Below are 24,774 nucleotides of genomic sequence, written 5' to 3' on the forward strand. Positions count from 1 at the left end.
CAGGAAGACTTGTGTTCATTTTGGTGATGCGGAATCAAGTGCAGCTGGAGGAAGAGAAATGGGGAAATTTGAGCTTAAGTAGTAATGGAATGCAGGAGTTTGTGCATATATGAATCTTTGTCATAAATCAACAGTTAATTGGTTTTCCTTCATTTTCATGACTTGGGATTGTGAAAGTGTAGTGCTTTATTAAGGAATCAGCACAGTGATCTAGATCTGTATCTTAATGTAGAAAGTGTATTGTGATACTGATATCCTTTTAACTAAGATAATTAATTTAAACTTACTTGTCTTTGCCTTTAAGGATCTTTTTGTCTTATGCTGAACAGTTTCTGCAGATAAGTGGCCTGTGATTTATTTTTATGTTTTATGAAACAAATCTATTTGGTTGTCAGTACTTTGTTCTCCAAATTGCTACTATAATGTTTACCTTCTGTGTGAGCTCAGCATTGTTAGTGTAAATACATGTGAAAGCTAATTAAAGTATAACAGGGATTTAGAGCATTTGCATGTCACTACATTATTAAATGAGGATTTTATGGTTTTGATATAAGTAGTGTGTCAGTTTTAGCACAGAATCTGAGACACATGCCACCAGTCTTCTCTAGCTTCTCATTATAGCAATGTTTACATACACATAATACATAAAGACGTTCTAGAAGGCACATGAGATCATACACAGAGTAAATAAATTCTATTAAGTATTTATTAATATAAGTTGTGCTGCAATACAATTATTTCCTTGTCTTACATTTCAGCTCTGTACTCCTACAGAGCAAAATTACATCCAGGTAGTCTCTAACAATTAAGCCATACTTTAAAGAAGAAGTATTTAATCACACAAATATGAGAAGTGGCAGAATCAGGATCCAAAGAATTTTCAGAAACCCCTGCAATCTCTCACAAGAAGCTTTCCATGCATATTCATTTCTACAAGGGATATTTTAAGTTATACTAACACTGGTATTTAGAACAATGAAGCATCAAAAATTTGTCTTTTTGCTGAAGTGATAAAAAACTCCAAAACAAACAAGATTTCATAAGAATGCAAGGGGAAGGAAGCTTCTAGCCTTTGTGGCATTGAAAGAGGAATTTTTTCAAACTTACATAGAGGTACAGGCTCTGGAAGGAAACTGTAGGCACAGGTTTGACCTCCATCTGAACTCACAAGTGAACCTTCAGTAGAGGTGCTGTCCTGTTCTCTGTGGGTCCTGAGCTGCACAGATTTTCCAGTCTTGAGTTGAGACATAAATGAAAATCTTGGCAGTTCTCACAAATCAAAATTAATTTATTTTTGATAAATTTAGGGTCTGTCTTTGATCTGGACATTTTTTATATTTTTGTTCAATATGCCTGATAGAGGAAACAAACTTTGTTTTTGTCAGCTCCATCTTTCTGCTTCACCATGTCTCGCTTATTTTCCTATACCAGAAAATGTTTGTCATTTTGCTGACTAGTGGAATATTTAGTACTGTAGATAGTACAATTATATGTTGTATAATGCTATATTTAATATAATATCTGATATTATATTAATATCAGATATAATATTACTTTCTAATTAATTTCTATATTTTCAGTCTAAAATTCGGGGTTATTTTCAATATGAGTGTGGGAATGTGGTGAGGAAAATCACAAGAGAGGCAATTAAGTTAAAGCAGAGCAGTTTAACAGATCTGGAGCATATTCCAGCTAAGGACTGTTTCTGCTTCCCATCACTTCGTACGGACCTATTTTCCCTGGAGGTACCGTGTTCTGTAAAGCACATGTATTTCACTGAGGCTGCTGGTACTGAGATTTATTCTGTTGTTCTCCAACAATTGTGCTGCATGCAAATGTACACAACAGGTGACATTTAGCAATTATCCAGCTCCCTAAGTTTGACTACAAGCACTGTAAGAAAATTCTGGTACAAATCCCTACAGTGATCTTTCCCCAGTCCGCTCTAACCTGGGCTCCAGAGGGAAAGCTTTGTGAAAAGAAGGAAAAAAATTCATTTTTACTTTAATACAGTTTCGTATGTTCTTGGGTTCATACCACATCTCTTAAAATTTCTGTAGTGATCAGATTAAAAATGACACATCTAAAAGTAAATGATGTCACGCTGCTGAGCTGTGCAAATGGCTTGCTAGTCAGCTGGGAGAATGCCACTTGTTCTCTGTCACTGGTGCAGTGACTCTCAGACCCATCAGGAGTTACAGCCAGGCAGGAACACTGCAGCCTCAACAGCTGCTGGTGGAATTTGACTGAACTTCTGGTATAAAACCAGGAGAAGTTCTGTGACTTGTGCTTGTGAGAGCAGCATGTCCTGTGTGGTGCCTGGGAGCCTGGCCCACCCTGGGGCCCGGCTGGGCAGGCAAAAACAGCTCCAGGTCCTGGTACCACCACTGCCATGTCCCCACCTGACCATTGAATCCAAAGTGGTCTTTCTAGCTCTGCTGTTCCATACTGCTTTTCTATCAAGTGACAGTGTTTTTCCTAAATTACAGATATTTTTTTGGTTGATGAGAGCAAGTTTATTTCCTAATTGCTTAGAGACTAGAAGGGAATTAAGTGGGCAAGTCCTTTAATTTAAAATATGAAAGTGTATTACGGGCCTTGTTCTCTGATGAATCGAACATTAGGTATATTAATACTAGTAATGGAACATAATGGCTACTTGTCAGAAGTAAAGGTAATTATTTCAGGAACACAAAACTAACCTTGACAGATAATTGCCTGTTGAAATCTGATGCTGTGCAACAAATGGAGGTTTATTAACAACAGACTCCCGTGTTCATCTGTTGTATCATTAAATCCTGTATGTTACATTGTCAGGGTTATCATTGCATTAAAAGCATCTTCCTCTTCTTGGAGATGCATGTCAATTCTGGGTTAAAGATTTTGATTGCCTGGGGCTGTTCTGTTCTAAATAAACTTTTGTTGTCCTCCAAAATGCTGAGAAGCTCTGAGTAAATTTTGTCAAATATGGGTTATATAGGTCTATACTACTTGCTGAATGAAAAACAACCATCATTTCCATTTTGCTGGGTTTTTTTTCTTTCCTTTTTTCTTTTTTAAAAAACCCAAACTGGTCCTATTGTTTTTAAATGCATATTCATCCAGCAGGCACCTTGAGATCTGTGAAGATTTTCATGTACTGGACAAAAGTATACTAACATGAACTAGTGACAAGAAGTTTGAAGGTAACAGACACTCAGGCTCGAGATAGTTTTCAATTGCATCAGTAATGAAACCCAAAATAACTTAGCGAGTAATGATGTATTTCAGCCATTTGAAATCTTTAAATCAAGAGTAAACTTTTTGTTCAAATGCATAGTGTAACCTAAACCAAGCAATGGTCATTCAGACTTTGAAGTTTGACTTCATAAGACATGTGCTAGTTCAAAACTATTTTTTTGAAGTCTGTAGTTGTACCTTGAAAGATGGCTACAGACATTGTTGGGGAGAATGCCTTACAATCAGGTCTTCTTCTATATCTAATAAAAATTTCCTGCTCCTTCATTTTGTGGCTAAAATGTTAAACAGTATTCTCTGTCATCAAGGTTGATATTAAGAACATAATGTTGCTGTAGTCACTTTAACAGTTTTCATCAAGAGCCGTTCCCTAAATGCTACTGAAGACAATAGTGACAAGCATAAAAAGCACTTTAAACATACAAAGTTTTGTAGAGCAAATTGTGTTCAGAAAAAAATCAATTTGTATCAAAAAGGGCATTATTTACCTAACCATTCATGACTGGAAAAAAGCCACATGAAAAATTGCCTTATTTCAAAAGGCAATCATGAAGGCTTCAAAGTACATATAATCTCATTTCTCTACTCTCATTTTACCTGCTTTCTCTCCCTGAACTAGAAAACTGCTGTCATAACTGTATCTATTTCCTGTAGGAGCTATTAGTTAGTAGCATTACATCCGCTTAAACGTGATCACTTTTCTCTTCTGTGTGTTACTGATATGCTATTATTATCCCATAATATTGCTCATCCATCAGAGCTTGCCATGTTTCCTGTGCTGATTGTAGTATGGAGAACTGAAGTGTCCTCTAAAAAAATGTTCAGAGATGCCAGAATATTTTAATGATTCTGTGATGCTACAGAGCACAACCTTCTTGTGGTGCATTTCAGGCTTATAACTGAAAATTTTTCTCTGCTTTTAATTCCTAAGCAGAAACACTTTAACCATCAGTTTTGAATGTAACCATCTCAATTCCTCTTTATTTAAATGGCAGATTCATTAAAAACTCCATCTGGCTTCCATAGGAAGCTTGCACAAGTCTTTGGAAATGGATTATTTTTTTTTTCTAGGACACAAGGAACTGTGGTGAGGATTAGAACCTCTTCCTCCTGCAGTATACTTGCCAGATGGCAAGTTTATTGAATCTGGTTTTAACTCACTAGGGCTGAAAGGAGTGAACACACCTCTGAGAAGTGGGTGCTACATTTCTACTTCAAAGGTCTCCTTCAAAATTAGCCTCCAAAGATTTATATGCACAGAGTGGTTGTGACCTGGGCAGTCTGCTGCACATCTCTCATCTCTTTCAGTGCTGAGTCAGAGTGACTCAAACCACTTTACAAAATCCAAGTCATTTCACAGCACTGTGTGAATCTTGCTACATCAAATTTTTATATAAATATATATATTTGTATATATAATTATTTATTTTGCAGTGTTGTAAAGACTCTTCACTTCAAATACTTGTTTTCTACGTAAAATATGAAAATTTGATGTACACACTGGTGTCACTTAAAACTATCCTTGGGTATTGTCCTCAGTATGGAAGTCTGCTTTGTACTAAAAACTAACACTTTCAGTGGACAGAATTTAGTTTAATCCGTTTTAGGTTTGAATTGAGTAGAAAAAGAGGATGTGTCTATTTAAATCTCTTTCAGCAGCTTTTTCTAATTTCTTGAAGTGGCTTTGAAACTTGTGAAATACATTTCCAGCTAATTAGTGTGTAAATGCTAAATTATTTTGTTAAGGAATCCTCCTCTCTTCAAAATACAAAGCATTGTTTTGCATTTCTGTTGTTTACAGAGAAAGCAGATTTTTTATATTACAGGATTTTTTCCCTTTCTTTCTGACAATGGAGAAGACTTCTCCTGTGAATTGATGCCAAAGAACTTCAGAGTCTGCAGCATCAATATTAGCCTTTTCTTTCAAAAGCAGAGCAGTGGGGATGCTGACTCTGCTGAGATGTAGTTGTGTGCCAGGTTTCAGGCATTTAAGTGGCCATGTCTGTCATAATTACTTATGTGCTTGGTTGAACACGACTGTACCTGCGTGCAGTGTGAGCCCACATTTTTAGAGCGAAGCATGTAAAGATTAGCACACTTGTTTAAGGTAAGGAAGCAAATAATTGCAGCCCAAAATTCTCCATGTTTCTCCCTTTCCACTTCCCATGATACACATTGATATTGTTTATATATACTTTGTGTATGCTCCTTCTGCTGGAGGTGATTTCATATCTCTGCAGTGGTGCTGGTTCTTGTACTGCATGATGTGAGCACACAGGACTGTTCACCCTAGTCTTGGAAATAAGGAAATAACAGCTGCTGTTGTGTAAGCCTCATTTGTGTGCATTTGTGAGTTGAAAGTAATTTTTTTAGTCTGCAGTAGTGAATTTTCAGTGTTGAATTTTTCGTGAAGAAATTTTCATTGTTTTAAAATCAAGTTTTTACACAAAATACCTCAGGGGAGTCTATTTACTTGCTCTGGGATTGGGCTTTGTATTTGGGTGTCACGTTATTTCTCTTGTTACTGAACCCATTTGTTAGGAGTTATAGCAGCACGTATTCCCCAGGTTTTCCTGTACTTCAAAAAAGACAGAGTGACTGAAAAGAATATCTGTAATTTAATATAAATATTCAGGAATCTTACTTACAAAGAGAGGGTGATAGCACCCGAATGAAAAATAATAATTCTTTTCTGGACGGAGAATGTCAAAAAGATTCTGGTTTGGTTCTCTTTGAATTAATTCCTTTGGATCAAATTCACCTACCATATTACTTTAACATTTTATTCATATATTGCAAAATATATGTAGAAAAAAATAATGAGCCTCTGAAAACCTGATGGATGTAATTGCATCCAGGGATACAGATGATGTCTGCATCATTGCAAGGTACAATGGTTTCAGTGGTATTTCTAAATTAAATTAGAGGTCTCTTGTTTACAGTTTGTTTGTGGTGTACTCCATTCAGTAGAAGAGTGTATGGATCCAATACTAATGCAGAATAAGTATGTGCTACAGCCTGATGGTATTTTGAAGATGTTTTTATATCTCTGATTTTACTTCTGCTTACCATCATTTCCAGTTGTATCTGGCTTGGTTTAAGCTGAGAGAGTTTTGTATTAGTAACATATGGAAGTTGTTATTGTTTACATTTGTTCAGCAGATGTGTGAGCTTTTTATATGCCTGACTCCTTATCAGTTGGATTAAGTGATGCATAATTCTGCAGTATTCAAGTTGGATGAGAACAAGCACAGACTGTCAGTGCACGTAAAGCCCAGGAGTGACAGTTCCAGTATTTCAGTCTGTGCGAGCATCACTTTGTGCCCTCCTTGCAAATCAAGCGTTCCCCTGTAACTACATTTGCAAGAAGTGAAATTGGAAGGGAATCGCTACAAACAGGTAGAGGGGCCATTGAACAGTGACTTGGTGGGGTGAGATCAGCTGAAGAAACCAGCACCGAGGGGCAGCTGAGTCCTACTAAATGTAAATGCCTTCAGTGCCAGGGTGGGAAATGATTGGGTCAGTCACAGTCATTGTACTAAAAAAGAAATGTACGTTTCCATTCTCCCTCACTTCTCAGCTTTCCCATCTGTCATATTTAAAATACTTAAAATGCTTTTAGTATTTTTTTGAAGGACTACCATTTTCTGTACCGAAAGTATCATGCCTGTTTAGAAAGGGAGGAGCCAAAAAGGCTCTATAAGAGGGGTTTTGTGTAACCTGAGGAAAAGTGTGCAAGCCATTGATAAATTTTTTGTTATCTCTCAACAGAGAACATGTTTAAAGGCTTCTGAAGTGTGTAATTTCATCTAAGGGTTTTTTTCCCTTCTTTGAATATCATCTGTGAGGTGATGGAATTACAATTGAGAGCACCAGATAGGAACTTAAAATTTGTCAAGCAGAGCTTCCTTAAGTGTTCATCTTAAACTGGGCCGTGTCTACAGCAGAGCAGTTTTGCTTTCAAAAAGCAGTTAATATTGTAATTGAACATAAACAATAGGCCATATTTTTGGTGGCTGTGTCCTTGGCTTCAGTGAAGTAAAACAGTATTTATTTACAGCAGATGAGGATCTGCCTTTTTTGACATATTTTTTTAATGGTTCGTTACTTCTTAGAGAGTGAAACCTTTGTTTCTTTGGAAACATGTCTTTTAAGAAAACACCAGTGCAAAAATCATTTAACTGGACCTCCCTCTTCTCTCGTGTGCCTTCCTTTGCAGTGGCCTTGGGTCTCTACTTTCCCAGGAAGGAGTACTTGGAGAACGTCTACATTGACGAGCCAGCGGGAACACCGCTCCTGCGCATCCATGCCTTGAGGGATTCACGTGAGGAAGTGGCCCACTTTCATCTGTGCCAGAATCTCATAGTTCCTCGAGCAAGACCACAAGAAAATAATTTGTTCCAAATCAGAGAAGAAACAGGACTTCTCTACCTCAGCAAAAGCCTGGATGGAGAGGACTTTAACATGCTGTGTAAGTATGAGAAAGCCAGCTTTTCTTCTTGAGGTGTCTGTTTTTAAAGAAAAATACATTCAGACAATGAGATCTCTCCATTGGAAGATGAGCATCAAATTTGAAAAAAACACATCTGGCCTTTTAAAACGAGCAACCAGACCCAGTGAAATCCACAGCAGTATGCCAAAGCAGATGCTGACCTGGGACAGATCCCGTTGCTCACACTGGGAACTCCAGTAGGTGGGACAGTTGAATTACTGGAAATATTTTTTCTGTGTTTCACAGCTGTATAGGTCACAGCTGTACAGGTCAAAGCTTTACACTGTAATTTGCAGTTTGTTCATCTGCTGATGAAAGTTAGACCAGCTCCACTGTGTTAGGGATTCCAAAACAAATGCTGTGAGAGTGGTTCAGATTCTTACGTAAATGGTCCTTGAATTCTGGTGACTTGGTTCACAAATTACATTTGCATATACAACCAAAGAGCTCTTAGAAGAAATGGTTAATTGTACCTCCTTCCCTCTCTTGAGATTTGGTTTTGTTAGAGAAGCTTACTCTTGAACTACAAAAATTCATTATCTCAGGGTTTTTTTCTCTTCTTTTATGCTCTAGCAGTAAATTGGTTTTGGTGATTGTGATCTATGAGGAAATTAGTTATCATTAGATGGTAAAGGAGGAAATCGATGAGGAGTTAATGGCATACCACTGTGATCAGTTGCAGAAATTTTACTGTTGAAGAGAGTCTGTAGTAACTGTCTTCAGTTTGTAAGATCCATATATCAACACTACCCTCAGACTTGGGTGCCTTGATGTTCGAATTTTCAGCTTCAGACACTTAATGCTTTATTTTTGAAGTGCTGAGTGTTTGATATTTCATCCATTTTTGGTACTTGGCATTCATGTATATCAAATATTTGTGCTGAACAAAGGAGGAATAGCTACTTAACACCCGAGAGCCTTGTTTTGTTCATACAGATCAAAGTGGCCTAGAACTTCTTTTCAAGTGAGTTAGATCTATGACAGAGATATTACTGTGCTGTCTGTAGTCAAGCCAAGGGAATCAAAACAAGGCTTGAGGACATATTAGTAGATGCCACAGGTTGATTTTAGCTTTGATTTTATCTTTTGTCCACCTCTTCATATTTGAAAATGGTGAAGCAATCTGTTCTCTGAACTTAGACAATTTGGTCCATACTGTTGGAATGCTGTGACTGAAATGTTCGTCCTGATATGGATTTGTCCTGAGTCTCTGTTGCCATCTCATTTTCCACCCCACTCTGCTCTAGTCTCTTCAAAAAGCAGTCCTATCAAAGAGCTGATTACTGAAAGTGATGTGTTTTTATGTCAGTGTCTTACAGACAGAATGCTGATACTGGTTTTGAGATTCTATAATGCAAAATTGGTGCCAAACCCTATAGTTTTAGGTTTATTTGGATTATTAAGGTATAACGTCTTCCCACCAGCATCTGGCATATTGAAGAGTTGCTTTGCCACATAATAGGATTAAACAATCATTTATAGAATAATGGACTAGGGTAGAATATAAGGAAAAAAAAATGTTGGCTTGTCTTCTGTAAAATATTTCTTATGGTGATTTTTTCCTCCTGAAGCTGTAGGAAATTGGGTGCCATTATCCAAGGTGATGCTTTATGTCTTCCTTTCATCCCACCCTTTCCAAGAGAAGGAATGTGATTCCGCTACACGTGCCACGGTTCTCCTCTCTTTGATCAATGCCACTGCACCAGCTTGCAGTTCCCTGACAGCAAGGCAGCTTTGCTTCACAGAAATGGATCTCTCCTTTCAAATCAAGGAGAATAAACCACCTGGTACATTTCATCAGCTCCGGTTACCCTCAGTTCATCATCTGTGCCAGAATCTCAGCATTTCCTACAAATTGCTTGCAGGTAAAACTAGATCTGAGCTGCTCACGTACTAGCAATAGATTCAAACAGCTGCACTGTTAAAAGATCTCTTTTGTAGTAGATCATCTAGATTTGATTCTATAAAGGAAGTAACTTTACAAACCTGAACTGAGCCTGAAGATTTTGCCTTTGAGATATACAGAGGAAATGGGAAGGAGGACTATCCTCTTCCCTAAAGAAAAGATCAGTTTTAGAATTTTATATCTGCTAAAAGTAGACTGAGAATATCCTGAGCTTTAAATTGTGCTACTTCTAAACTGTAGAATCTTCCCATATATTCCATGCTTTCTCCCTACTCTAATATAACCACACAAGTTCCTTCTGTTTCACTTCTGAATCTGTCTTTTATTGTGCAGTCATGCTGTCCAAATGGATTTACTGAACTGCAGATAAGTATTAAGGCCGTCAGAGCCCTGTACTGGGAAGTGACCGTGGCTGTGTGTGTTGTGGCTGTTTTGCAGCTGAAGGAGTTCCCTTTCGGTACAACGAGAACACCACCGGCGTGCGGGTGACGCAGCGCCTGGACCGGGAGGAGCGGGAGAGATACGAGCTCATTGCCAAGTGCACCGTCAGAGAGGGGCTCAGGGAAATGCAGGTTGAGGTGCCTTTCCTGGTCAGTGTGTTAGATGAAGATGACTCTCCTCCCTTCCTTCCCAATGGCACTGATACTGCAGATGCTGTCGTGGAGTTCAACAGGAAAGAGGTAATGGTGGTGGTGTTCTCCTTTACCTAGTCCCTGAAGTATGAGCACAGCAGTGGGAGGCAGGACTCTGGGAAGCATCATGTTCTGCCTGGATAATGGATCTTGGCAACAAGCCCATCGCCATACCATGCTCTGCAGATCTGTGATTGTAAAGTGCTGTTTGTAGGATTCCTTTGCCCCAAGTTATGTCTTACTCAGATCCCAAAGAAAGAGGAGTTTGGGTTAGTGATTAAAGAGCGTGAAGAAATTTGAGGAGTTTCCAAGGTCAGGATGGACGTTCGTCGGGTCTGTGATCAGTCTGGGTCTCTCCATACTGAGCTGTGCTCTGTTTGTTATGGGGTTGCTTCCCCCAGGGGATTAAAATTGTGTTGTTAGAGCAAGTGTATTTGTGTGCCTGTTCCATCCTTGCAAATCTGTGTAATGTATCAGGACTATGTTCTGAACATTTATTATGATGCTGTAGAAGTAGTGGTTGGTTTCTACAGACAAACCACTGTACCTGTGAAGTTTCCAGGCTGTTAATGGTGAGCTCCAAGATCTTGGTTTAATGGTGTCCCATTTTTCCTTTGCTGTTCCAAGCTGATCTGTCAAGAAGTGTGAATCCCTGTGTGTCTTTGGTGCCCCTGCACACACATAGCCTTTGCTTCAGTAGAGAAGTACAGATGTGGGCTCTTTGGCTCTTCAGAGGAACAATGGCCCCTTTTTAACTCAATGGTATAGAGAAGACTTTTTGTGGGGGGGCATAAATGATGTATGTTTCTTGAGAGAACTTCTGTTTTGTAACAACATGATCTCTTGGTAGTCAGTTTTCCCTTCAAAGTACATTTTGATCGTGTTTGTGTTTGGAAGGGAAAACACTGATTTTAGGAGTTTGCTGCCATCTCCTGACTAGAACAAGTGTTGACGAGACACTTATGAATACATTTGCCTGGGTTTCATTCCAAGTTGTACAGTCTTGTTTGACCAGTATTTCAATCTCCAAAACAGTTACCAGAAGAAGAAAGCCTCATGTCCTTCAGCAGTGCCATTTATTGTTTCCTACTAGGGCACTGTTCTTTCCACGCTGACTGTGTACGATGCAGACACCACACCTATTTATCCCCTTGAAAGCAGCAGAAAGAAATACACAGGAACCATCATTACTGACGATCCCTGGATAAGTGAAACATTTCGTGTAGAGCACATCTTCGATGAAATCCACTTCAGCCCAAATGGCAGCCAAGTGAGGGGAACTCGGCATGAGTATAGTAAGGACTCTTTCTTCAAATAAAGGAGAAGTTGCTTTTTAGTAGTTGATCAATAAGCTCTTGAATTTTTCTGAACATTTTGTAAGTATTGAGGCAAAGAAAGCTGAGATACTTCATGTAAAAGAAACACTGAGTTTTAAATATGTACTGAAAAAATGGAGCTTGTGCATCTCTGCAGTAGGGAGTGTATGGGGATGATGATGATGATGTATAAACTGATAAGCAAGAGGTTTTGATTGTAGGATTCTTGGCTTGGTAGATAGAAGGGAAGAAGGCCTCCCAAATATCTTGAATGACAGAGAGCATAAGAACATATTTCATATTTAACTTGCCTTATATTTCCTATTAGGAAACTTGGATATGTATAATTAAATTTGGTACATCTATTTTTGTTGGGCTTGCAGTATTAAAAGATGCATTTGCAGATAATGTGGGTTGCTAATAGACTAATCTTTTCCTTTACAGAACTGGTACTGAATAAAAGCATTTCAGTCACAGAGCATCGTTCCTTCCAGCTGGATGTTTTGGTGAATGACACAGAATTTCATGGCCCAGAAAGATCAGTGATGCTTCATTTCAATGTCTCCATCCTCCCTGTCAGCATTCAGTTTTCAAACATAACTTACCAGTTCACAGTGAACAGAAATGCTGAACGTTTTGCACAAGTAAGAACCATGTTAATTATACATCCCCTTTCTGATGGAGCTGGATCACTGGGGCTAGATGTGTTACAGTGCTCATTGGTTTGAACTGTTTTAAGCAGAATCACTGAAAAATGTGTTATCATTGTGATTGTTGCTGGATGTAGGAGGTAGTAGGTAGGCTGGGCACTGCCTCTCCCACCACATAATAACAGAGGATGAGCCACACATGGAAGAACTAAGGAGAGAAATAACATGTTATGGACAGGAGGACTTGCAGCCATGAGTGGCAAGGGCAACAAAAAAGGAATTTGTCCAGCTATTGGAGTCTCAGTATATTAATGGCTTTTCTTTAGGTAATGGCTAGTTAGTAATTCATGTGTTTCCTAATTTAACCCTTGTTTTAGCGTAATCACCACCATTGCCATTAGTAATGCTTTCCAGAGACACTTTCTAACAGGTTGACATTAGTCAGGTGAAAATTACAATGTAATTCCTATGAAACATGTATATTAATAAGAAACTAGTTCAATGCAATTAATATTATGAAAGTGAATATTAAAAACATCAGTGATGAACCCTTTTGGGGGGAGCTGCTGGAAAGCATGCCTTGTAAGTATTGTAGCAGAGAGGAGGACTGAGATTAAAATATGGTCATCCCAAATGCAGAGAAAACCAACTGATTAGAAGAATTTTAAGGAAGAATTAAGCTTTATGAATCTTTAAGCCTCTGGCTAATTTTAAAAAGAAAGGAAAAGGGAAGTTAGATACATTGCATGTTATTATATCGAATCTGATGAAGTGCATTGCAGCTTGATAACTCTTCAGAGTACAGAGCAAGCTGTACTTTGACAAGGGACATTTTGTCCATAGCCTGCACTGAATATCCTAAATAAGAAAGGTACCACGTGTACTCATGTAGAGGCCTCGCTACAAAAGCTACTCCTTTATGACACTTTGTGATGCCTTGTGGCTGAAATTTTTCAATTTGCAGTCAGTTAGAAACTTCAGAGGATAGTCTGTTCCTTTTGTGCAGATAAAATTATTTCTGATGTTAGGTTTAAGGCTTTTGTAGCACCAGGCTATGAAAGCTTTATCCTTGCCTGTTGCCTGGGGATAGGGTGAAACCTGGGTTTCCCCCAAAAGAAATAGTAGCACAGGTGTGTAAGATACTCATAGTCTAACCCTTGCAGGTAGAACTCTTGTATCTGTGTTACAGCGTGACTGCAATTGAAACAAATGTGGACATTTACCTGTTAAGTGTGTATGAATTTAGATTAATAAGTTGGTTGGGTTGTTTTCTGTGTGCATGTTTTTATGTATAGGTGTATGCATACAATGTTTTTGTGAATGAACGAGTTCCAGATTAAATTTGGACAACATGGTTATCTATGCATACCCTGGATTGCTTGAACACTTCAGTTTTAAAATCTGCGAGTATGTGGATTTTTAAAGTTTTAGGGTGCAAAACCAAAAAAAGCCAGTTGAATTTTAAAGCTGTTGGTGTGAAACATTGTCATGAGAGTCAAACATCTGAAAAGGAATTTTAGGATCTTCAAAAACAGTGGCATTTCATCCTAATTGTGCAGTTTCACTGGGTGGCAGTAGTAGCAGGGGAAACTGTTCCTGGCAAGAGCTCCAAGTCTCTGGGAGGAGATCTTTTCTTTGTGCTGCCTAAGCACAAATTCACAAAAAGATTTTGTTCTGATTCTTGAGCAGTGAAGTGCAAAACTCATCCTGGCTCTGGAGGTGGTGTTCTCAGTTAGTTAAAGTGTCATCCACTTACTTCTGAAACTGGGTTTGAATTTACAGTGTGCTCAGCTTGGAGCACAAGTCAGTGTAAGCAGCTTAGTCCCCAGCACTTCACATTATTAAAGTTGGCTGCATAATTAGCCTTGATGTGCCAGAGCAGTCAGGGGAAGTACTGGACCAAATCAATATGAAGGCTGAACTGTCTCTTGCCCTAAGGAAAACACAGGAGCGTGAAGGAATTATTAACTGCTGGGCTGATGCCATTTGTCTATTTGAGCAGCTAAATGAATTGAATAACAGAAGCACGGCCTGACAGTGCAGGCTTGCCCAGTGGCATTTAACTTATCAAAGGACTTAAAGCTCTATTGACATTTACTGAGACAAATGATGAATAACATTGGCTGAGATTTTTAGAGAGGTTATATGTCCAAATGTTCCTGGAATTCAGTGAAGAGGAACAGTATCATTATCCAGACTTTATTAAACACTGGAACTTGAAAGATGGATTTTTGTGTTCTTATTTCTGTGTTAACTATTGAGAGTCTTGCAAATTTGTAGGTTCCTCCCCTGTAAGCTGATGTTAAACCTGACTACCCTTTACCCTGATTACTCGTTTTTTCACCCTCATGAGAAGGGGGAAGTAGCTGCTTTTACCTTTTTCCTCTGGAGTTGTGCTCTGCTGCTCCTGAGAGCTGAGCTGGCTCCAGAACTTGTGGAGCAGAGCAAAGTTAGGAGATTGGGCTTTCCTCAGCAGAATCAGGCAAAAAGAGAAAGTCTTTCTCATAGAAATTTCTTGAGGGAGGCCTTTATAGCTTCTTCTCTAATTATATGGAGAAAGCAAAACTTGCCAATGTGCTATTCTATGGAATAAATGGCTGATCTGCTCTTCAGATTTTATAGGGTCATCTGAATTTATGGGGTCTTCTCCAACCCCAAGTGAAGGAAATTGCTGTGATCAGAAAGGTGTCTGTAAAGAGCAGTTATGACAGAGTAGGCAGAAAGGGCAGTTTAATGTGGTCTGTGCAAAGGTTAGTGCTGTGGATCATCGCTGTGTTCTCCTCCTGAAAGGAGCACCATCTGAGCAGCAGCAGAGCACTGCCAGTTGCAGTGCAGCACCAAAGCTGTGCTGACGTGCTTCTGGAAGGGACATGTCTAGACCTTGTGTCTAGACAGAGTTTATGAACAGTGGAAATCTCGTCTTCTTCTTCCTGCCAGTCCCAGCATGTTGTGCAGAGGAGACAGCCAGAAAGAAATGTCCTTGCTTTTGATGGCTTTCATAGTCTTTCTGTGTTATCCTACCACCTAAAATCCCAACAGGAATGGTGCCAAATGACCCATCAGTGATGTGAATGGCAATAAGTTAGATGAAGTGGGATTATCCTATAACAAAGTATGCTTCTAGAACTGCAAAGGCTTCTTCTCTGACTGAATAGTCCAGGTTCCTGGGAAGAGGTCTTAGTACACAAAAACGTCTTTGTTTTATAACATTCTTTTAGTAAGAATGCTGGAACCAAGATGTACAGATATGCTTTTACCAGCAGTGGTATTTCTTGAAAACATTTCTTAACTGCAGCATTTGAAAATAATCCATCACCAAGTTCCTTTCAATAACACCCCACCCTTCACATTGTGGTTTTCCCTGCAAAGAAGCCAATGCCTCTGGGCCTGATCGAAATCCCACTCTTGTAAATGGAAAAACCAAAGTGAGCTTTGGACCAGTTCCTACAGGAGCTGGACAGGAGATGGAGCTTTACATTCCTGTCCTTCTTAGATGATGTGTTTTAGACTGAGGAGTGTTCTTGCCTAGATTGTCTGGCACAAAGAAGTTAAAATATGACAAACCAACATATTTTCATTTTTAGATTAAAATGTTTTTAAATTAAAAATGGGAAACAATGAGGTTCTTATTCCTTTTAAGGCCTTCATAGAGCTCTTCTGGCCAGAAACTTTTTGACTGTAATATTATAAATATTATGTAATAGCAATTTCTGTTACTTGGAGAGTGTCTCAGCTTTCTTCATGCTGAGCTCTTTGATTTCTCAAGGATGACAAAAGTTTTTTTCAATGATCAGCCTGGGACAGAGCAAAGATTGAACTCAGAACTTCCTAAATCTCAGGGTCTTGTTCTCACTGAACACTGCTGCCCATCAGCAGTAGGCACCAAATACCACTGAGTCTGTGTCAAGGCTTTTTGCATTTTCACTGCTAGTCTAAAGACAACAGTTAATGCTTTACATCTCATTTTTACTGAGAATAAATCACATTTGATGGATTTACATACTGCATTTGTAGGAAAATAACAAATCTGTAAACCTCAAATAAACATTGAATTTGGCAAGTTATAGTACGTTCTATTTTATTTCAGATATTTTTGAGAAGCACCAAATATTTTTTTCTGTAGAGTTTTGTTCCTGTCTGTGATTTCTTTGTTGGTGTTTGAGCCTAGGTAGGAAAGATCTGCATTGAAAACTGCATGAAATTCCGTGGTGTAAACATCACCTACAAATTGCTGTCCCCCAACTCGAGCTGCTATCCTGTCAACATCCTGCAAGGCCGAGAGGACAAATTTGGGAGCCTCTATGTGAACGATTCCTCTGTGCTGCGCAGACCTGAATGCAAGGAAATACAGTACACTGTTCAAGCTACAGACAAGCAGAGCAGGAAACACACCAAAACCCTCCTCACTGTGGTCCTGGAAGGGACTCGTAAGTACCCCAGTCAGAAGGATTTATCTATTTATTTATGTATTAGCAAGCGTTACTGGTATGAGGTGATGCATTAGCAGCTTGATCTGTAAAATTATGGCATTAACAATGAAAACGAGTCTGAGCTACAAGGTAGTAGATCACAGAGTTTGGATTTTGAATTTTGCTTTGTGCCTTCCTGTAGTAGCTATTTGTTTGAAGAACTAATGCACAGAAAAGTGAGATATTATATACAATTCATAATGTATATAATATTCAGTGTTCAATGTTCATGATGACCTTTGATTAAGAAGAATCTTTAGTGTGTGTGTCTCTATGTGTGACCTTTATTTTACATTTCACATATTCCTGTGGAAGAAGAAAAAGAGTTTATAGGTGTATGTGTGTGTATCTATCTATTTGAAGAAAGAGCTATATGGCCTAAGTATGTTTGTTCACTGATTTTTCTCCTCCCTTCTCACTACAATTTTTAAATAGTTTTTTTAGTATTCATGTAGCAATCACACTGAATTCAAGTTCTTAAGGGCAGTGTGATGACCCACCCTTGTGGGGAAGGAAGTTAAAAATATCCTGTAACATCCACAGAGGAGAATTTCACTGGAAACATTCTCATTTCTCTGCAAACTATGTTCCATTTTATGCAAAATCATACAATTGTACCTGATCAATACCTCTGTTACATTTTATCCGTTCAGAACTTCTATGCCATGAGCAAATGGGTTGGACAAAAAGAAACAAAAACATGCAGTGGACATTTCTTTTTGTACAAGCACCTCCTATTGTCTGAAAACACACATTTCTAGCTGGTGCTCTTGGGGTTACTACTGTGTTAGCCCAAGAACAAAGTATTTTCTCCTAATTAAACATTCTGTATGAGGCTGTAAGTATTTGTGCTCTCCATTCTTCTGTTATCAGTATGTTTGCACATATCTATAGTTCTAGGCAGTGACAGTGTGCTGTGAAGCAGACACAACCATTCCTTCATGATCTTGCTGTTCATCTTTTATTTCACAGAGAAGGAGCACCTTTAATGGTTCCCTAAATTTACTGATAATTGGGTCAGTCCGTTTTCAGTCTTTCACTGCTTTTTTCATCTGTCTTTCGTTCTTATTTATCCCTAAAACGTTTTCCTGTTTTGAGCTGACCTGCTTGTGTGCTCATTTCCCTCGTACTGAATTTTTTCCAACAGTTTTAAAAAAAGAAGAGGACTGCCCTGACTCTTGTGCTATAAGTAAGCACCGTGCTGAATGTGAAGAGTGTGGTGGCCTGGGAGTGCTAACAGGAAGATGCCAGTGGAGACAGGGGAGTGGGAAAGGTACATTTATGTTGTGTGAAGTGACACTTCTGTTTAGTTGTAACTGCATTTGAGTTCCATAGATACAAATTTATTTGTTCTGGCTGGAAAACATGGTATGGTGAACTACACAGAAGCTGGGGCTAAAAAAACAATCATAATACCTATATGAATTATGCACTAGAAAGGAAAATGAGGTGAAGTTGGAAGGGCCATTCTTCACCTTGTCCCTGGTGATGCTGAACATGATACATAAACCAGCAGGAAGTGAACTGAGCTTGCAGCAGTGTGGCTGGAGCAGGTGCTGAGCAGGTGCACCCAGCAGACAGTGAGCACAGAGCAGTGTCTCTTTCTGTGGCCTGGAGCACAGATCTGATGGGTGACAGCACTCGACTCTTCCAGAACAACGATTCTGTGTCGGTGCTTGATCCCTTCAAATGGCATAAGTGTCATACATTCTCTGCAACCACATGTAACCCTCGGATTTAAGTGGGTGAAATTGTGTAGAGAAATCCTCAGATGTGAAAGCTGCTCTTCAGTCTCAAAGTGGTCAGCCAGCTCTTTTTCAAGTAGTATTCACAGTAACTGCAAGTGACATGACCAGAGGGCTGTCAAAATCAGAAAATATAGCCAAAAAAATGGTTTCTTCGATTTGCCTTTATTTGTTGTCTTGCCTGTTATTTTATCAGGTTTATATGTCAGAGATGTTCATTTTGCAAGGCAGCATAACCTGTGGTTTGGAGTGTTACTGTGCCCGGAGAAGATGCAATGAACTTTCCTTCCTTGTGGCATTAGTGCTGATGTTTTTCTGTTAACAGGGATCACCACAAACTACTCCACGTGCACCCCGAGCATCAAGACTTGTCCAGATGGCATCTGTGATGTGGTGGAGGGCAAAGACCCGGCTGTGTGTCCCCAAGACTGCACAAGTAGGGAATGTTTTAGATTGGGCTTTTCTGTTACACCTCTGATGACTTCTCAAATGTCACTTTCCCAAGCGCAGATACTTTCACAAGCTCAGCATTTCTGCATTGTCACACTTGCATTTGAATCATACAACCGAGTTAAGGTTCTGGGGATTAATCTTGACCTTTTCTGAGCCAGGCAGGTGACACCCATTGGCTGACTGATGGAGGGATAAGGTGTTCTCAGCAGTTCCCATTCTGCTGCCTGGTCAGATGGTGATTTTCAGTGGAGGTACTTGCTGAAGAGGTGTAGGTTCTAGGCACGTTAATGCCCCACTTCCCAGCTCAAGTATAGTATGACAGGAACCAGGCCTATTTGAGCTCCTGGTAAATAAGTGAGAAGAAACAAATTTCTATTTAAAATAAATGTGTTTAGAAAAGGTCATCTGGGGAAATGTACCTGCTCTTTTTTGACAGGTGGCTATCAGAATGATCCAATGCCTTACCTATTTGAAGATCCAGGCAGATATTCATATGAGGAGAATTTATGAAGGAAGAATTGAAATGCATTTGTGTTGGATCTTTTTACTTGAGCATGTGTTTCTACACTCCACTCATAAACCTGTGAATACCTGCAAGTTCACAATTCACTCTGAAGATATACAGGGTAGAAAAAACAGTGTAATTCTCGTGAGCAATTTCCATCTTCTGTGAGATGGTAATTTTTAAGTGGATCTTTTTTATCTGACAGTCTAATTCAGGAATAAAGACACATATTTCTTGAATGCTTCTTCTGACTCTGACATCATATACTTCAAGTTGAGATTTTAAAATGGAGTCTTAGAAAAACTAGCATTGTCTTAAAGCATGGAACTTAATGTTCTTCTATAAAATTAACTACTAAAGAGGCTTCTTAGTATTTTACATGCAAGAATGGATTGTGAATTGTAAATTAGTGTTATCAGAAAGATAATTATGTCATCAGAGTGTATAAAAACAATCCCTTAAGTGGGAGAAATGCTTGAAGGAAGTGCAAGTAACTTCTCTAATTATCTGAAAAGAATTCTTTATTGGTAATAATTGCAATAATTTGTCATTTTGAAAGTGGAAATATTTGTGCCAGGGGCTGCAGTACTAAAATATGTACAACATATGCAACATTAAAGGTTTTGCTCAAAAGAAATATTGTCTTTCTGGATAATAAGCAGGCAAGTAGGACAAGTTTTCAGGATGTTATGCAAGCCCTTTTAACGCCTAGGTTGAATAATTGTGTACATGACTTGACACAATTGAGAACCTGGGCTGATGCCCAAAAGCAGTATACTTGCAGACAAAAAAAATGAGTGTGTTCTGGGAGCTCAGAGCTCCAGGAGCACCATTTTATCAGCTTTTACTGGCAGGGGACATTTCTTTGGAAATGACAAAAAATAAATAGGCCAAGATGTGTTAAGATCAAGGATATTCTTTAGGTTGCGAAAATACTTATTTCTGTAATTCATTTGTCATTATGATGGCTGTGTCCTCGAGTCCCAAAATTGCTTTCTCACAGTAACTCTTTGAATATTACATTCAAGGGCACTCAGCTGAAGCAGCTGGTGCTGTGGCTGTGCCTATCAAATAGAGGGAACCTAATTGCATTCTCAGCAAAAGACTTCCATGTAGTAAACAAGTGCTCAAGAGCAGGTTAGGTAGGACTGGCTCCTTCCCTGCTTCCATCTACCTCCACGTTTTCAAACATAGGCAGATACAGATAAATTCATATGATTTTCTGTGACAAATGGAAACTATTTCATCATCTCTTCATGGTGGAGGAAGTTGGCTGGGGTGAGGCAGGGAGGATAATGAGGAATTTTCGGGAACACCAGTGCTTTGAAGTGTCAGCTCAGAGGGCGGTGACTCAGCAGAGTCTCTTCCAAAATTAACCCAACCACCTGAGCTGCCTGTAAAATGCTCTTTGTGATTAAGGCAGTTTAGAGATAAAAATGTCACTGCTGATAGTAATTTTTATAACATATACAGAAAAAAATTATTTATTTGGAAATGCAGTTGCTGTTACTCTGAAGAACCATTTGAAATCAAGAGTGTGAGTTTGTGCAATTCTTTTAGTCATATTAGATAATCCATTTTTAGATAGTGCAATTCATTCTTTTATCACTTGCACTAGGCATTTACTCTTAGTGCTTTGACTAGACTGTCCTGTGGCATTTTGCAGAGTGTTGTTATCTCCATGTGACAGTAGAACCAGTGATACCTGGAACAGTATGCTGACTTTTCCAAGGTGTGGGGAAATTGGCATCAGAATCAGGAACAGAACTCATGAAAAGCTGATGAGGACTAATGTTTAATCAGTGCAAGGTCCTCCCATTCTGGATCTCAGAAATTTCAGAATTCAGAGTCTTCTATCTCCCTCAGGAGTCCTTGTTGTTATCCCTGCAGTGTGCTCCCTGGTTAAATTTCAGATTCATACTGGGGTAAACCCATGGAAAACTAAGCCTTTTCCCTTTACCTGCATGTAAGAGTCTTAGCCTGTTGTCTGTATTTGATTAGGTGGAAACATTATTGGTGGCCATGGGAAGGGCATTGGAAATCTTGGAATTAAGTCAGGACATGGAATTTGTTACTGCTTCCCAAGACAGAACTGTTATTGTGAGAAAGATGATATCAAAGGTAAGTGTAGCTACTGTTCTGATAGTAATCTTTTTCTCTGTATACGTCATGTGTACATATAGAAGTGTCTACACTTGTGGCCATGTTAATAAGCCATATCTTTGGTCAGAGACTACTAATAAAAACTAGTGGGGAACTAGCACCTTGACATCCACTATGGAGCCTCAAAATTTCCAGAATGGATTATTTCTGGCCTTGGCTAAGGATTCTTTTTTATTCATTACTACTTGACAAACAAGTCGGTCATCCTTTGATTTCCTGCAGCATTTGCATTTCAGTCAGACTTGCCTGATATTTGCAGAGGCAGCTGGGAGAATTAGAATAATGATTTTTATTACTTTCAAGTAATTCCAGCTCCTTGATAATTTCTGAAAAATCCCAGCTTCAAAATGTCAGAGATAACCATCACCCATGGTGTCAGGAGGAGGAGCGCATTATTTTTTTCCCTTGACCTTTGTTTAAACAGAAAAGCTTTGTTAAGTTGTTTGAAACAGAAAATGGATATTTTAAATAATTTTTACTTGGACTAACAATAAACATAGCATGAGACAGTTTGCATCTTTAAAACTGAATTATTATGCAGAAGTAAGAGGCCACAAGGGCAGTTCTAAGAAGCTCTTCTTGGTCCACAGAGCAACTGTGCGATGACTTGTGCAAGACGGTGATCACAGGGGCAGTGGTGCTGTGCTTCGTCATCTCCGTGCTGGTTTCCTTCTACTGCATCCACCGGTACCACAAGAACTCCCCGAAGCCGCCCATCGCCTCCGCCGAGATGACGTTCCGGCGCCCCGCGCAGTCCTACCCCATCAGCTACTCCTCCAGCAACGTCCGCCGGCCCTCCCTGGACTCCATGGAGAACCAGGTGGCTGTGGACGCCTTCAAAATACCAGTAAGCCTGGTGCCATTTTGCTCTGTTTTGGTGTCGGCCTCGTTTATGCATGCAGACAAAGTTACAGGAATGCACTCCATTCATGGAAATACCCATTGCCTTCAATACACCCTTTTACCTTCAATTACTCATTACCTTCAATTCACCCATTACCTTCACTTGCGTTGGAAAGCACGTCCACTGAAGATACTTCATGAGTAATTGGGTAAACATTTTAATTTGCTGTATAAGGCCAGTATGTTCTTCCTTTTTAATTATGCTTTAATACATTGTAACATTTTAGGTTCATTTAAGCCAATGATTTTTACTGATGTAACTGCATCTTGCAGTGCTGTGGTTTTTCTTTTAACGTTGGCCAGTAAAGCACCAATGATCAGCAGGTTTGTACTCTCTGTGATGTGCTGAAGTACTACTACAAGGCTAAGTTTCAAACATTACAAAAAAGATCCCTTCTGAGATCTCTTCCTGATTTCTGATATACACATGGTCAATATCAGTTGGATATAAGACTTCTGCCCAGTCATGCTGTAATACCTTTACTCTAGTTTTTCCTGCTTTGAATTACACACTACCCAGGATTTTGGTGAGATGTGGCGTTTTCATGACCCAGCGTGGTAGAGAAACACTGCTGCTTTATATGGCAAATCAGATGTATTTGGGTGTTAGGTAGTGAGGTTTTCACAGACCTTGTGTTCTGTTTGCTTTAGTTTCTTATCTGGTTTGTACATCTGTCATAATTTTGCAACCTTAAGGCTTATTAGCACTACTTTTATAAGAGGATAATTGTTGTCTCCGATCAGTTCTTAAGGAAAAGCCTTATTCTGTGAGTAAAACCTCTTCATGAAGGTCACATGTTCATAGTTATTCTGAAAGCAAGCATTTATCCTGTATCACTTCATTTTTCATTTGTACCCAATTTCCCAGACCTGTAAATATAATCCATTATCCATAGAATACCTGTACAGCCTGTTTTGAAGGAGTTGTTTTCGGGTAAGGGAAAATACATTTGCAAAATATCTCAGTATTCAGAAGCTTTTATAAGAACTCACTGATACCGATAAAAAGAGCAACTGCACACTGAAGTGCACCTGTTCCTAGGAATAGCTCCTTTCCTTGCTTAATCTCATAGGGTTTCTTTTCTCTCCTGCAGGAAGATCCAAAGTGGGAATTCCCTCGGAAGAACCTAGTTCTGGGCAAGACTCTTGGAGAAGGAGAATTCGGAAAGGTCGTCAAGGCAACAGCGTTCCGACTTAAGGGAAGGGCTGGCTATACCACAGTGGCAGTGAAAATGTTGAAAGGTACCTTCCCATCAGGGCTTGAAATGACTTGCAAACTATTTGTGGTAACGTCTGAATAGATTTGAAGAGGGGCTTATGTGAAAGAAAAAGGTCAGCTAAAAACCCAGCAGTGTCCCAGCCTCTCTTTCTTCCAGCATTCTGATATATTCTGACAGTCACAATCTGCAGATTTGTGACTTTAGCAGTTAGCATCACATTGATCCAAGTAAGTAATTCTAAGTCATGATGTGCAAGGAGCCTCTGTCTTAACAAAGCAAATGTATTCAATTCTGTTTGGCACTGATGGGAATATTGCAAGGGTTTGTTAAAGCTTTCTGATTCTTTTCCTCTATCCAGTTTCCTTGGACAAAGCTTTTTAAATAAATCATGTGATAATCATATGAAGAGACAGAACGGACCTGTTAACTTTCTCTCCTGATTGAGAATTCTGTCTAGTTTTATACTTTCTGATCTGCTTTTCAATCACTAGGAGCTCTGTCAAAATGGCTTGAATAACCCAGTGCTGTCTCCTGCTGTCTTCAGTTTACCCTAAAATTTTAAGCCTGTGGGGAACAAAGTATGCCTAGATAATGTTAAGATGATAATGTGAGGCCTTGCACTGAACCATTCACTGCTGCTTATGAGTAAAAGCATGTCATTACAGGAAAATGCTATTCTTCTTCTTACCATTTCTGTTCCATTCAAAGCACATTTGCTACCCCTTGAGAGGAAAGGTGTTGCATATCCCACCCCTTTGCCTAAGAAGTAAATGCATTATGCAGTGCATGCTTTCATTGCAGGAGGTTCAGGTCACATGGAGGAAGTCTAGGAACTAAGATTTTTTGGAAGTGAAGATTAATTAACTATTACTTGTAATACTCAAGAAATGACCTGTATTGTATTACATTGTCAGTACAGTAGGCACTAGTTCATCTCGTGTTTATTTGTGCACTTAGTGACACTGCTTTTTCTAGCACATTTCATCAGCATGTGACCGAGTTCAGATTCTAAGTCATAGTGGTAAAAATGTTGCTTTTACTTGCAGATGGTTTGACATTCAGTTTTTCCTATCTATGATGAAG

General features: G+C 39.1%; 1 protein-coding gene across 2 annotated transcripts in view; it reads left to right on the forward strand.

The window, feature by feature from the left end:
• The window catches only part of RET (ret proto-oncogene), a 77,929-nt gene that overhangs the window by 34,421 nt on the left and 18,734 nt on the right, over nucleotides 1-24,774 (forward strand). For both annotated transcript variants that reach the window (XM_039719745.1, XM_039719746.1), the window contains exons 3-13: nucleotides 7,457-7,708; nucleotides 9,301-9,594; nucleotides 10,074-10,315; nucleotides 11,361-11,562; nucleotides 12,028-12,227; nucleotides 16,402-16,660; nucleotides 17,850-17,975; nucleotides 18,773-18,883; nucleotides 21,407-21,526; nucleotides 22,159-22,415; nucleotides 23,566-23,713. In XM_039719745.1, the coding sequence (XP_039575679.1) occupies nucleotides 7,457-7,708; nucleotides 9,301-9,594; nucleotides 10,074-10,315; nucleotides 11,361-11,562; nucleotides 12,028-12,227; nucleotides 16,402-16,660; nucleotides 17,850-17,975; nucleotides 18,773-18,883; nucleotides 21,407-21,526; nucleotides 22,159-22,415; nucleotides 23,566-23,713 (2,211 nt within the window). The remainder of the gene's footprint in view (nucleotides 1-7,456; nucleotides 7,709-9,300; nucleotides 9,595-10,073; nucleotides 10,316-11,360; nucleotides 11,563-12,027; nucleotides 12,228-16,401; nucleotides 16,661-17,849; nucleotides 17,976-18,772; nucleotides 18,884-21,406; nucleotides 21,527-22,158; nucleotides 22,416-23,565; nucleotides 23,714-24,774) is intronic.

This window comes from Passer montanus, unplaced genomic scaffold (assembly GCF_014805655.1).
Source record: "Passer montanus isolate IOZ18808 unplaced genomic scaffold, ASM1480565v1 scaffold42, whole genome shotgun sequence".
Classification (NCBI taxonomy): Eukaryota; Metazoa; Chordata; class Aves; order Passeriformes; family Passeridae; genus Passer; species Passer montanus.